The sequence below is a fragment of the Mauremys reevesii genome, linkage group 2, assembly GCF_016161935.1.
Source record: "Mauremys reevesii isolate NIE-2019 linkage group 2, ASM1616193v1, whole genome shotgun sequence".
Lineage (NCBI taxonomy): Eukaryota > Metazoa > Chordata > Testudines > Geoemydidae > Mauremys > Mauremys reevesii.
In genome coordinates, this window is record NC_052624.1 from 38,639,783 (window position 1) to 38,654,073 (window position 14,291).

The window sequence follows — 14,291 nt, forward strand, 5'->3', positions numbered from 1 at the left end:
ACCTACATGAGACACCTGTATAAAAAGAGGTAATTAAATAGAGCAAAAGCTAACCTATTTCTAAGCTAACGTGCCTTTCTAGTCTGAGAATTTATGAAAAATTACAATTTCAATCTTACAACTGGGGAAATGAAAACTTCATTCTGAAGTATATTGTTAGCTGGCAAAATTAACGAGTGAGATGCTTTGGAGAATTGCAGTTGGCAAACTGATGCTCTATGATGTTTGTTTTGCCAGCATTTCAATGTAAATTAAAGCTTCAGGGCCTTTATTATATTTATTTAATGAAGCAATTTTAAATGGGTCATTCTTCCAGTAAAAATGGGGTAGAAAACTAAAAATTCAGATTTACAGTTGAAGGTTTAACTGCTTAATGATACCGCCATATTCCTTTTCACAAAACTACTTTACTTATGAGCATTAAGGTCTCTCTTTAGCAGACAAGATGTGCAGCACTTCTCTTCCCAAAACTGTACCCTTACCCAGGAAACTTACAGCCAAGGTTCCACCTGCTTCCTGGGGATCTCCACCCATGTTACATATTGGGAGGGGGGGTTCCAGTCTCCAAGCCCTGCTCTCCTCCCCAGCCCCTGAACTAAGATGTGGGGAGGCTTCACAGGGGTGGGCATAGAGCCAGGTGCAATCTGGGCCATAACAATTCATTGACTAAATTGACATAAGTATTGTTTACTTAGGGTGAAATTCATTCCTACAGACACAGCGGGACACCAAGTTACCAGGATTTGGTAGGGAATTCACTGTGGGAGAGGTATAGAAATGGAATTAATTTCACCCAGCTCTAAAGACAGGTCAGAGGGTGGCTGTGCAGCCCCTCCAGTGGCACTCATCCAGCCTCTGGGCTTGGAACAACACTGCTGCCCTACTGAGCCTCTTTCAGAAGGATCTGCATACAGTAAACATGTATCCCGCTTTTAGCCCACTTCCACTAGGCACTTCCACATCAGCTTATTCAGAGCTGGCTCAGAGATCCCCTCTGGTGCACAGTTAGCCTCAGTGTACAGTAAAGATGCCTGCAGTTTCCTAACACTGTTGTAATAATGCTGCAATATATTCTGCCATGATGACACCATTCTGTGGTTACTATACTCCTGTGTAATTACACTAACAAAGCAGTACTAATGATACACTTCAACATATTACAATATTTGAAGAACAATAGCTGTGACAAATTTAATCAGCTATAGAATGACCAGTGCTTATCATATTAGAGGCCTGATAAAAGCTGTGCCCTGATCATTCTCTCAGCAGCAATATGCAGGGATAAATCCCAGATATTTGAAAGAGCTGACTGTCCCCAGGGTAACCTTAGTCTGCCCACTAACACTTGTAGTACCTGATCTGCTTTCCAGCACAAATATCCAAAGTTATAAAGTTAACAATCCATCCTCTATAAAGTGTTGTAAACAAAAACTCCCTTTATGAGAAGACGCACTCCTGTACAGAAGTAAATCCTTTATCCACAAGATGGATTCACATACTGAACAACATACTAGCAATAGTGTCTCAGAAGAATCATATTTTAGAGCACCGTTACATTAACTGTCTTTGTGGGTATTGCCTTGCAATATTGCTCTGTTCATGTTTTGGGTCGTCATGGATTTTGTAGAGATTATGGGCCAGATTCTCCCAGTCTGGAGCAGAAAGTTGTAAAATCACAAATTTCTGAAGTAGCCTGGCTCTCTACATTCAGGGGGTGCAGTGGTACCTAGAGTTATGGCTAAGGATCCATAAAAGCCCATCACTGAAAGCTACTAAACAGATGTGCTGAATCAGCATATCCTTCAGGCTTCCTGCCCCCACTCCCATCCTTCACCAGCACTACCAATTTCTGGTTTTCTACACTTGAACCCTGCAGACTTTTCTCCTCTAAGGACTCCACAGAAGACAGCACAGACCTAAGACTCCTGGGGGAATCGTTTTCAAACGGTCATTTGCGGCTTAGCAGTTGGTGAAGGGATCCTTCTCTGGTAGCTCCACAAAATGAACAATTGTGACAAAAAATCAGTGGGCAGGGGGATCCTTTAATGGCTCTCTGTTATGAGGCAGCCTACAGAATGAAAAAGAAATGGAAACAGCACTTTTCTGGGGTAAATTAGGATAGACTTTACCATGACATAAAACTGGAAAAAAGCTCACCGTTGAAAGGTCAGCCTTAGGTCAGACCTGGATTATGACACGAAAACAAAACCCTTGTTATTGTCCATGAGAAGGGTTGAATAGGATATGCATACCATAAAATTAAGTATTGTAATGGTAATTGGGCCCAAAATCTTTTGTAACCATAAATACTTACAGAAAAAGCAATATCAAAGTGAAAAATCTGGATTGCTTTTCTTTTTACTTAAGTTTATGTTTCATATTTATGGGAATTTTCTTCTGCCAAGCCACATCAACAGTCAATCCAAAGCCATCAGTCCCAAGTATTACTGACAGAATGACCACCTAAATCTGGTTTACACAGAAGTTTCACCATGAAACAAGAACTGAAAGATGAGAAATCTTGAGGATAAATTGCAGTGTGCATAAGCATGTACTAATCTGATACTTCTGGTGACCTGAAAGAATGAGTCAAAATGAGTTTTGTGATCTCAATATATAGTCTCATGGATACTTTTCTTCAGCACAAAACCACTAATCTACCATGCTTGGCAGTCTCCATTGTAAGTTGAAACTGGGATTCCACAGAAAATCATGTTAACACTTACAGACAGAAGTTTGTGGGGAAGACTGTATAGAATCTGCCTACCTTATATCCCTTATGTGTAGGCTCAAACCAAAGCTATAAAGGCCCCACTTTCACTACTATCAAATTCACTGCTGATTTTTTTCCCAGACAAAAACCTATTAGACTGTAAATTTGAGTAGTCAGCAATATTAGGGGCTGATTTATATTTGTCTCTAGAATGGAAATGGAGTCAATCAAATGCATAACTCATTTTGTACTGTTTAAATGACTACACAGAATTAGAAATGTGCATTTTTTCTGTTCTTTTCTTTTGGGAAATTTGCCTTGAAAAAAACAATCTAATCTTTATTTGTTATCATCATCATCCAAGGTAAGATAAAGGTTCAGGACACAAGCCACAACTTTTATATGCCATTTCAACGGATTTTTCGCTGTATTCACAAAGGTGAATGCTTTCTTCAGTACATGTTTTTAGATATTGTCTCTTCCTGTTTGTGCAGTACTGATTAACCTGTAGCTGGTAAGCTTATGTCTTTGATCTGGTAACCAAATTTTAAAATATAAGAAGTGACTATTACAAGTTATAGAGTCACAGAAATGTACTGAGAGCAGAAGCAAGCTGATGAACTATTTATTGCCTGCTGCAGATTAGATTTGACTACACGGTCATTCATTTAGTTCAAAGGAAAATTAAACTATGATGCCCACATCTGCTGTTCACTTTAGTGACCAAGAGTGTGGTGGTTGCTGTTTTTGTAGTTTTAAAAGCAGTTTTTTAAAGATGTTTTCATGAAAAATAACTGAAGTCTCCAGATTCTAGCTCCAGTCTCTAAGAATTTCATCTGTTAACATTAAGTGCTGTGAAGAGAAGAGGATGTGAAAAGGAGGCTAGGAGGCACTGTTACCAGAGCAAGTCACATTAGGCTATGTTACAGAAATAATGTCCTCAGGGGGCAGGGGGAACACACAGGAGACATTTCTGTCCGTTGTTCTTTTGTTGGCAAATTACAGTTAGCTGTTCTCTAATTTTCGCATTGGAAAAGTATCAGAAAAGGGAAGGAAACACTAGTACACTCTAGCGCAGGGGTAGGCAACCTATGGCACATGTGCCAAAGGCGGCATGTGAGGTGATTTTCAGTGGCACTCTCACTGCCCAGGTCCTGGCCACCAGTCCAGGGGGCTCTGCATCTTAATTTAATTTTAAATGAAGCATCTTAAATATTTTGAAACCTTATTTACTTTACACACAACAATAGTTTAGTTATATATTATAGGCTTATATAAAGAGACCTTCTAAAAACGTAAAAATGTATTATTGGCACATGAAACCTTAAATTAGAGTGAATAAATGAAGACTTGACACACTACTTCTGAAAGGTTGCCGACCCCTGCTCTAGCACCTTTTAAATGCAAGAAAAAAACACTAAGAAAATCAAAACACCACACACATTGTTAAGGCAACACAAATATTGCAAAGTACAATGACAAGGAAATGTAAGGCTAAGTTAAGTTGACCATTTCGCCAAGTCTGTGTTTTATGGTGATACTATGGGTCAGACTATGAGACTCTTATTGAACATCTTATGAAATAAGGTGTTACTAAACCAAAGGAATTGGATCATAAGCTGGCTCTCCATATTTAACAGTTGCATGAAATTAGGCCATATGTCTAATGAACTCTGCTATAGAAACTTTAGGGCTGATTCTGGCCCTGTTCTCTCAATTTGGGCCATTCCAGTGTTTAAATCCAGTGACTTTATTGGATTTTTTTTTTTTTTTACAGTAAATTAGGAATGTTCCATCCAAATGTCTAGGATCTATTTGTTTTGACAGACAATGTGCTTTCCACAAAAGCAAAATTTTCTGCAGGAATATTTCAATTTTGCCAAAATGTTTAAACTTTTCTGTCAGGAAAATCAAAACAAAATACTTGGTTTCAGATTGGGTCAACCAAAATCTAACCATTTAACTTTTTCAAACTGAATTTTTGGATCAGTTCAGCATTAATGTGGCCAGGGGCAGCTCTATGTTTTTTGAAGCCCCAAGTACGGCAGTCAGGCAGCCTTCGGCGGCGTTTCTGCGTGAGGTCCATCCCGGTCACGCGGATTCGGCGGCGGTTCTGCAGCAGGTCTGCTGGTCCCGCACCTTCAGCATACCCGCCGCTGAATTACCCCTTAAACCATGGGACCAGAAACGCCGCAGAAGGCAGCCTGACTGCCACACTCACAGCGACCGGCAGGCTGCCCCTCGTGGCTTGCTGTCCCAGGCATGCGCTTGCTGCACTGGTGCCTGGAGCCGCCCCTGAACATGGGTCTGCCTGCAGTGCCATGGTGCCTCATGTCCCCACTCTCCTCTATGGAATGGGTTCCCCAGCTGGGTTCCCCACTTTTCCCATGATGCACCACTGTTTCCTATCTGGCTGAACCACCATAGTGCATCATGCGAAATGCAGTCTCACAGTGGAGCCTGACACATACAAAGAATGAGGACATGAGGCATCGAACTACAACCACCAGCAGGCACTGCAGCAGTTCAATTTGTAATTAAGCTGTAACAAAATGCTTTGATTTGGTTTAACAAATTAAACTAAACATTTCAATTTGGGAATGTTGAACCATTTAATTTCAATTGAAAGTACTGAAATGAAGTGACATTTGCAAATCAAAATATTGTTTGCTCTGAAACAAAAATTTTAGAACTTTCCATTCTGCAAAAAATATTGATATTTTGACTTTTTATCCGAATTCGGAATTAAAACAAATGTGAAACTATTAGAATTTTCCACAAGATGGAAATTCAAATTTTCAATCTGCTCTACTCCTGGTTTACAGCTGTGTGAAATCAGAATCAGTCCCAGTATGTCTACACTGACATCACCATTCATGGAAACCAAGGAAAATGTTTGTCATGCAGAAACCAGAAACAGTGGGTCAAATCCTCAGCTGATATAAATCAGCACAGCTCAAGTGATTTTAAATGGCATTACACTGATTTCCTCTAACTGAGAATCTGACCTGGTGTTTACTGAATGATCTCTTCTTTGTCATAATCTAATTTTTGATGAGCTGTGTTCATAACATTTACAATGAAACAGCTGTTTGAGGTGTACCAAACAATGCAGATTTGCCTGAATGAGAATTTACCAAGATTTTATTGGCGGAAGAGGCTGCCAGCAATACTGAAATAGAGTATAGTGTGATCCAATCCTTTACAGAAGTACACTTTTGATATGAAGTGCTGTTTTTGAATTCTAGACTGAAAATATTGTTTGTTGATTTCTGCTGCAAAACTAAAGTTGTCTGGTATTCATGAAAGAGCTAAGAGACTTGACAATTCCTGACACATCAAAATAAGCAAGGTTCCTAAGATCCCAGATGTATTTTGCTTGACATATTTTTTGCTTTTATTTTTTCCATACGGAAAACAATGATTTGGTTCTGTTTGTTTTAAAAGGCAGAGCTGTTCTCTGAATTAATTTACGTTGGGAAAAATCTGTGAGCAGCACATTTTATTTTGCAAGACATGATTTCAGATTAAACGGAGAAAAAAACCCCACCAACCTAAGGAATATACTTACATTATTAACCTTATTTTAAATTTCTTTGTTGATGAACTGCCAATAGCGTTGCTACATTGACAATTCACAGCAGGCACAGTTACTTCTGATAATTTGAGTGAGGAACTACCATACTTACTGCAAATGTTAGGGCTCTCATCTGAGTTGTCAGCGCAGTCATTCACAAAATCACACAGACTATCCTTTGGGATGCAGTACTTATTGGCACATGTGAATTCTTCAGAAGTGCAGGGTCTGTCTGGGATCAGCAAAGGGGAACAATCTTCAAAGGAAATATCATCCACTGCCACATCTCCCACATAACTGACACCACGTTTTGCCCTGAAAATAATCTAACAAAGAGAAAAGTCAGTGAAATATTGAGGGAAAAGTATAAAAGCTTGAAACACGCCATGTGTAGTACACAAAACATGATGTATCTATGCTTCCTGCAAGTTGCCCAAGTCTTCTAAATGTTTAGTACTAGATATTGCTTTCAGTTCTTACTGATGTAAATATAAGCTGCATAAACATGAATCAGTGCTGGTTTATGCCTCAAAGGTTGATACTGTAGCTGCTGGAGGAGCCACAATCCTACAATAACAGAGGGCAAAAAAGAAAAATACATTAAGTGTACAATTAGAAAGCAAGGGGCTGATCTTGTTCCCCTTGAAATCAATGGAAAACTTCCCAGTGCTTTCTGTTGTGCTGGAGAATTTTTTGTTTATATTTTGAAGAGTGTAAAATCAGATGCTTTAGGCAGATATTTAAATAAACATATGAATAAGAATCAGTCACAACCCAAATGCATTGATGCTTATGTTTACCATTTATATGGTATGGTGCTATATTTTCAAAAGTGCTGCACACGTATTAACTAACATCACTTGGTACAAAATCCTGCTCCTACCTTCCATGAGTACAGAAGACCCTTCTGGAGTGGAATCAGCACAGTTCTGCCACACAAGGGAAAGACAGGGATGGGACTGGGTAGAGTGACCCTCTTCCCCTTCCTTTCTCCCATCCTTTCACTCTCCCCACTATTCTCCACAAACCTGATTGGCTGGGGAGTGCAACTCCAAAACGAGGCCATAGGATGAAGTATGGCTCACCACGGAGAGTTTGAGCTAATGACCAGATGGGGGACAAAGCCAGGAAGATTTGGAGAGACAACAAAGAAAGAGCAGTGCTTGCAGTGGCAGAAGCACTGAGCTGAGGCAGAGACACCAGCGTGCAGAGCCTGAACTTTGAGGTGCTTGGAGGAAAGCCGGCTGCTGCTGTTGTTGCTGCTGCACTGATGCTTGCAAAAAGGGGAATCTTACAGACACACAGCCTGGAGCTGACAGGACGGCTGAGAAAACACAGCAAGACTCACCAGTTTGAACTCACAGTGCATGGCAGCATCAGAGTACTCAGATAGGTTGGACTGCCCCAATGGGCTGGGGCAGGGCAGAGGGTTGCACTGACATGGAGCAAAAAGTCTGTGTGCGCCTAGCCAGGTGTAGGGGGGTCATGTACTGTGTATTAATAGGCAGCAGGTTTAAAACAAAAGGAAGTATTTCTTCACACAACGCACAGTCAAACTGTGGAACTCCTTGTCAGAGGATGTTGTAAAGACCAGGACTATAACAGGGTTCAAAAAAGAACTAGATAAGTTCATGGAGGATAGGTCCATCAATGGCTATTAGTCAGAATGGGCAGGGATGGTGCCCCTAGTGTCTGTTTGCCAGAAGCTGGGAATGGGCAATATGGGTTGGATTGCATGATGCTTACCTGTTCTGTTCATTACCCCAAAAGCACTTGGCATTGGCCACTGTCAGAAGAGAGGATACGGGGCTGGATGGACAACTGGTCTGACCCAGTATGGCCGTTCTTATGCTCTTATTGTGTATCAAGAGCAAGGGAGTCTGTAAACTCCTGCTAGAATCCTGACCCAAGTCTACTCCTGGCTTTACCTTGGTTAGATAAAACTGTTGTTCTCTTGTTAAGCCTGGTGCTTGTTGCAGGGGTTAATACTGACCCTCTAGAAGGGAGTGTTGGTGTTTGGGCAGAGGTGTGTGGCTGGGAGCGGGGACCCCTTACCTAACCCTGATAACTCCCACCTGACAAAGAGGCCCAGACCCTTCTGTCCATGTACCTCCCAAACCATTCTGCCTGTCCTGTCTCTCCCCAGCTCCTCAGCCTACTCTCCACCTCTCTGAGCTCCACATCCAAATCCAACCTTTCCCCAACCCTGCCCTTCCTTTCTCCGCTCCCTGCCACTCTGTGCAAACCTGACTGGCTGGTTGGGAAGTGCCCACCAAAACAAGGAGACCCTGGGAGGTTCTGAGCCAATGAACAGATGGGGATGAGGGACAAGTCCAGGAAGATTTGGAGAGAGAACAAAGAAAGAGCTCAAGAGCAGCAGTGCTGAGCTGGGACAGAGACACAGGAGAGTGTAGGGGTGCAGAGTCTGAACTAGGAGCTGCTTGGAGGAGAGCCAGCTGCTACACTGGTGCTTGGAGAAGGGAACTCATACAGATGCACAGACTGTAAAGCACCTCAGACCACACGGCAGAACCCACCAGCTTGTCCTCACAACCCAGGCCAGTATCAGAACGCATGGATAGGTTGGACTGACCCAAGGGGGATGGGGAGTTGCATTGCTGTGGGGCAGAGGGATGTGTGTGTGTAGCACTAGGTGTTGGGGGGTGGAGACGTGTTGTATGCTGTATTGGGACAAGCGAGTATGTATAACACCTGCCAGAGTTCCTGTGCTGAGTCTACTTCTGGCTTTGTCTGGCTTAGCTAAAATTGTTGTTGAATTGTTAAGTGTGGTGCTTGACACTGACCCCTAGGAGGGAGGGTGGGTGTGTATTTGTGTGGAGACACAGGGCTGGGACCTAGGACCCTAGCCCCAACCCTGGCAATGCCCCACCTGACAAAGAATTTGGGGAAGCTGTCACACAAGTGGGGTTCAGGGCTAGGGGAGGTTCCGCAGCTACATGGCTCCTTCCACCTTAGAAAGGGTATGCTGGGGTTTATTGTGCCATTAGGGCCTCCACTCATTAAGCTGGAGTAGCAGCGATGGAGATGCTCCAGGGGCTGGGTTGAAGTATACCTCTCTTCCCTCCCTCATAGATTTCACTAGCATACAGCTGAGATACTTGGTCTGGGGACCAGGAAGGGGACTATACAGTGGATAGAAAGCTGGCTAGATCATTGGGCTCAATGGGTAGTGATCAATGGCTCCATGTCTAGTTGGCAGCCGGTATCAAGCGGAGTGCCGCAAGGGTCGGTCCTGGGGGCGGTTTTGTTCAATATCTTCATTAATGATCTGGAGGATGGCGTGGATTGTGCCCTCTGCAAGTTTGCACACTAAACTGGGAGGAGATGACACTAGATATGCTGGAGGGTTGGGATAGGATACAGACGGACCTAGACAAATTAAAGGATTGGGCCAAAAGAAATATGATGAGGTTCAGCAAGGACAAGTGCAGAGTCCTGCACGTAGGACAGAAGAATCCCATGTACTGCTACAGACTAGGGATCGAGTGGCTAGGCAGCAGTTCTGCAGAAAAGGACCTATGGATTACAGTGGACGAGAAGCTGGATACGAGTCAACAGTGTGCCCTTGTTGCCAAGAAGGCGAACGGCATTTGGGGCTGTATAAGTAGGAGCATTGCCAGCAGATCGAGGGACATGATCATTCCCCTCTATTCAGCATTGGTGAGGCTTCATCTGGAGTACTGCATCCACTTTTGGGCCCCACACTACAAGAAGGATGTGGAAAAATTAGAGAGAGTCCAGTGGAGGGCAACAAAGATGATTAGGGGGCTGGAGCACATGACTTATGAGGAGAGGCTGAGGGAACTGGGATTATTTAGTCTGCAGAAGAGAAGAATAAGGGGGGATTTGATAGCTGCTTTCAACTACGTGAAAGGGGGTTCCAAAGAAGATGGATCTAGACTGTTCTCAGTGGTATCTGATGACAGAACAAGGAGTAATGGTCTCAAGTTGCAGTGGGGGAGGTTTAGGTTGGATATTAGGAAAAACTTTTTCACTAGGAGGGTGGTGAAGCACTGGAATGGGTTACCTAGGGAGGTGGTGGAATCTCCTTCCTTAGATGTTTTTAAGGTCAGGCTTGACAAAGCCCTGGCTGGGATGATTTAGTTGGGGATTGGTCCTGCTTTGAGCAGGGGGTTGGACTAGATGACCTCCTGAGGTCCCTTCCAATCCTGATATTCTATGATTCTATGATTTTGTTCTTAATATTCAGGAGACCAATGTGAATTGAAGAGCTACAAAGTGTGTAGAGTGCAAATGGGAATGATTAAGATAAAATGTAATCTAGAATTGACTTAATGGGGAACATGAAATAGAAGCACAAACCTGAAAATCAGAGCGAATTCCTAGGAACACTTCTGCTCTGTTCCACTGAGCGCCTTGGGAGCCACTTTGAACCCAAAGGACAGAAGTTACATCACCAATTTTACTGAGTATCTGGAAGAGAAATTGTGAATTCCAGGTCACATCAAATCTCTCTCAACTCATTAATATAGTCATTTCAGTCGGAGTTTGCCCTTACATTAACCCCTATCCCACACTTTAAAATCATCAGTGGAAAACAATCATGAGTGTGATCTACTAGTCTGTGAACCTCATGCTACTGGTTCTGAGCAGGTCCTGTGTGCATGCTGAGTTCAGTGCTTTTTGTTGCCATTGATTTGAATAGGAGTAGAGAGCACTCAGCCACAAACAAGAGATGCTCAGCAACCGATAGGTTCAGAACCCACGAATGCAATAAAGAAAATAATCTTAATGGCAAGAGTAATGAAAGGTCTAAGAGTTCATATGTCTATTAGATTATTCCATTGTGGTTCTAGGAGTGTTTTGGTGCCCCAACTACACAAGAAACATCCCATTTATTCATAAATAAACTTGTCCTCTCAATACAGAAAACTTGATCTGTTTGGACAATGGCGGGTGCACAAAATATCCTCCTAATGTCTTGCCTCAGTGAATAGTCGCTGAATTGGAGAGTCACTTCTCCACATGAGCAGCAATCCTAAATGTGCTTCTCTCTGACTTCTTGAGCATCTGAATTGAACTGAGCTGACAATATCAGGTAGATGGAGCATGTCAAGCTGTCTCTCCAGTCAGTACTGACAAAACTACATCACATCCCCTGTTTCCAGAACTGCCTCTCCTCTCAAGGATTTATCATCTTCCCCTCACAGTGTAATCCTATTTTTGAGATCTAGGATGACCTAGACATTTTTCACTTTAATGAAAAACTGGCATTTTTTTAAATTTATGTAGTCCCAGAAGCGTATGTGATGCTGTACAACAGGTAAGCTGTGCCAAATGAATAACAGGGTCCTTGCCCTGAAGAGCTTTCACTCTAGAGACACAACGGGGAAGAGTGCAATACATTAAACACACAAGACAGACACAGTGGTGAGATGCTTCACAGAACACATGGGGTTTCAGAAGTGGTTTTTAAAAAAAAAATACAAAAAACAGAGGATGGGGATATTATTTTCCAAGCATAAGGAGTGACAAGAAAGGTAAGAGTCTACAGATATCCTCCATCAATAATGGCTTACAGAAATAGGTAAAAATAATGGAGAAAACAGAAATGTACATTATAATACATCTACATGTTTTCGTTGTTATCAAACGTGAGAATAACTATGATCTTCTAAAAAAGTACAATTTGACTTGGATGTAAATTTTCCAAGGTCAAATACTATTCCTTAATAGGCAAGTCCCAGCTCTTCACTAGAAATTCAGACTTTCTGCCATTTCTTGCCAGTTGTCATACCTTTGTAAAGACTAAATGCAATCATATTTTATGACCCATTAAAATCCAAGTATATCTATTTTATTTTTTTAAAATGTGAGAAATGTCTAATCTTTAAAGAGACTCGAGCTTAAGAGATATAGAGAGCCCTGGGAAGGAAAAGTATGACAGAAGTACTTAATGAAGATATACTCAGGTTATACTAATTGTTCTGTGGTTTTATTTACCTAAATTTTGACATATGCTTAAAGTTACACACATGCTTAAATGTTTTTCTATATCAAGCCTGGAATATTCAGTACTCTGCAGGATGGGAAGGCCTATTAGGGGGATATATGACCAGTTCTGAATCCTCATTACACTGAGAAAGCCTGATTTAAGCTTCCAGCTTGTCTCACTTATCTGTTTCTTTCTCCTAGTAAGTTACACCTACATCCAGCAGCTAATAAGGATACAATAGAAAGCTGAGAAAGTTTGTCCACCTTGCTTTGCATATACAAAATCCAGTTTTTTGGCAATTCAATTATGCAACTGTTTTTATGTTTGTAACAGAATGTTTCTACTGGATAGAGGTGCATATTGTAATGGGAGAGTACTTAATTCAGAGTTTGACCACAAGTTTTTAATCTGATACCAGACCTTGGAATATTAGTGAGGAAAGCATTTCCAATTTATTCCCAAACAAGGCACTGGAAAAGAGCTTTTGATTGGTACCAAAACAGTTAAATGAAAGCTCCATGATTAGTTATTTTGAATATTTTTGAATCACAGACAGATTCATAACAGATTTTTAAGGCCAGAAGGGACCAATATGAGTCTGACCTTCCACTTAACACAGACCTTAGAATTTCACCTGGTCATTCCTGCATCCATCCCAATAACTTGTGGCTGAACTAAAACAAACCTTTTAGAAAGAGAGCCAATTTTGGTTTAAAGACTGTGGGTGATGGAGAATTTACCACATCCCTTGTTTTTAGTGATGAGTTATCTTCGCTATTAAAAAGTCTTATTTTCAGTTTGAACAATACTGATGTCAACTTTCAGCCATCAAATCTTATAATACCTTTATTTGCTAAAATAATGAGCCCTCTAGTATCTCGTATATTCTCCCTCTGTAAGTAATTATAGATCATCATCAACTCCCCTTTTAACCTTTCCTTTGATAAGCTAAATAGGGTGAGCTCCTTATCTCTCTCACTGTTGGGACTGTTTTCCAGACCATGAATCATTCTTGTGGCTCTTCTCTTAACTCTATCCAGTTTTTCAGCATCCTTTTTAAAAGTACTTATAGTATTTGAGTAGTCAATGGAGCTTTGCCAGTTTACACCAGCTGAGGATCTGGCCTTTGTGTATTTTATCCAAAATAGTTTTACTACGGATTTTTGAAATGCTGCTGTTGTTCTATACTATACATTTATAACCCCATAACAATTATTTATACTTGCTGCAATAAAACCTGTCTAGAATTGTTTCCCTGTTTTATTCTCTTAGTTCAGATGAATTGGGTCAATATGCTGTTACATGGGTTAGGTATTTGTGTAAACTAAGCCTAAGTGCTTTCCTTTTTACAGTGGTGTGCAGAATGGGGTAAGGGTAAAATATTTTTTATAATTAGATGCTAGTAAAATCTCGATTCGGCTTGTTTCAATCAAATTAAGCAACAAGATGAATGAAACCTCAAGGGGAAATCACACAGATGAGCCAATTAAAAAAAAACCCAACTAACAAAAGATAGTTTCATATTGTAACCCTTTGGTCACAACCAAAGATCTTGATGTTCAGATATCCACTCAATGTATTTTAATAGCAAGGGAGATTATGCAGTACAAAGCTTTACTTGTACAGAAGCTGCATCCATTCTGTAAAAAGTTACCATTTCAGGAGTTTACTCCAGCTAACACTTCCCACAATCACACCGTATTGGGGGCAGTGAAGTGTGGATAATTGTTCATTATCATTTATTAGCAGTCTAGACTTAAGGAAACTAAATGATAGGGCATGACTTTTTATACAGTAATTTCAGAAAACTCTAATGTCTTTTCAGTACCTGCAGAGAACCCACTGTTGCACCATTCATATGATTCCAAAATACCAGTTTGCATTTGGGTCCAGTGAGCGAAATGACTGGAGTGGCAATGTCAGCAGTATGACCAAATTCTCCATTTGAACTGTCTGCATACAGATACCAGCCTTCTTTAGTAACCCTGTTCAGAGAAGCAGATTTTATTAAAACAATACATATA

At 41.2% G+C, this 14,291-nt stretch overlaps 1 protein-coding gene across 1 annotated transcript in view; it reads right to left on the reverse strand.

Annotated features, from left to right (window-relative positions):
- Positions 1 to 14,291, reverse strand: part of MALRD1 (MAM and LDL receptor class A domain containing 1) — a 476,497-nt gene that overhangs the window by 232,517 nt on the left and 229,689 nt on the right. Inside the window, exons 23-25 of the mRNA XM_039526296.1 lie at positions 14,096 to 14,252; positions 10,635 to 10,745; positions 6,403 to 6,616 (exon numbers count right to left, since the gene is read on the reverse strand). Coding sequence (XP_039382230.1) covers positions 6,403 to 6,616; positions 10,635 to 10,745; positions 14,096 to 14,252 — 482 coding nt within the window. The remainder of the gene's footprint in view (positions 1 to 6,402; positions 6,617 to 10,634; positions 10,746 to 14,095; positions 14,253 to 14,291) is intronic.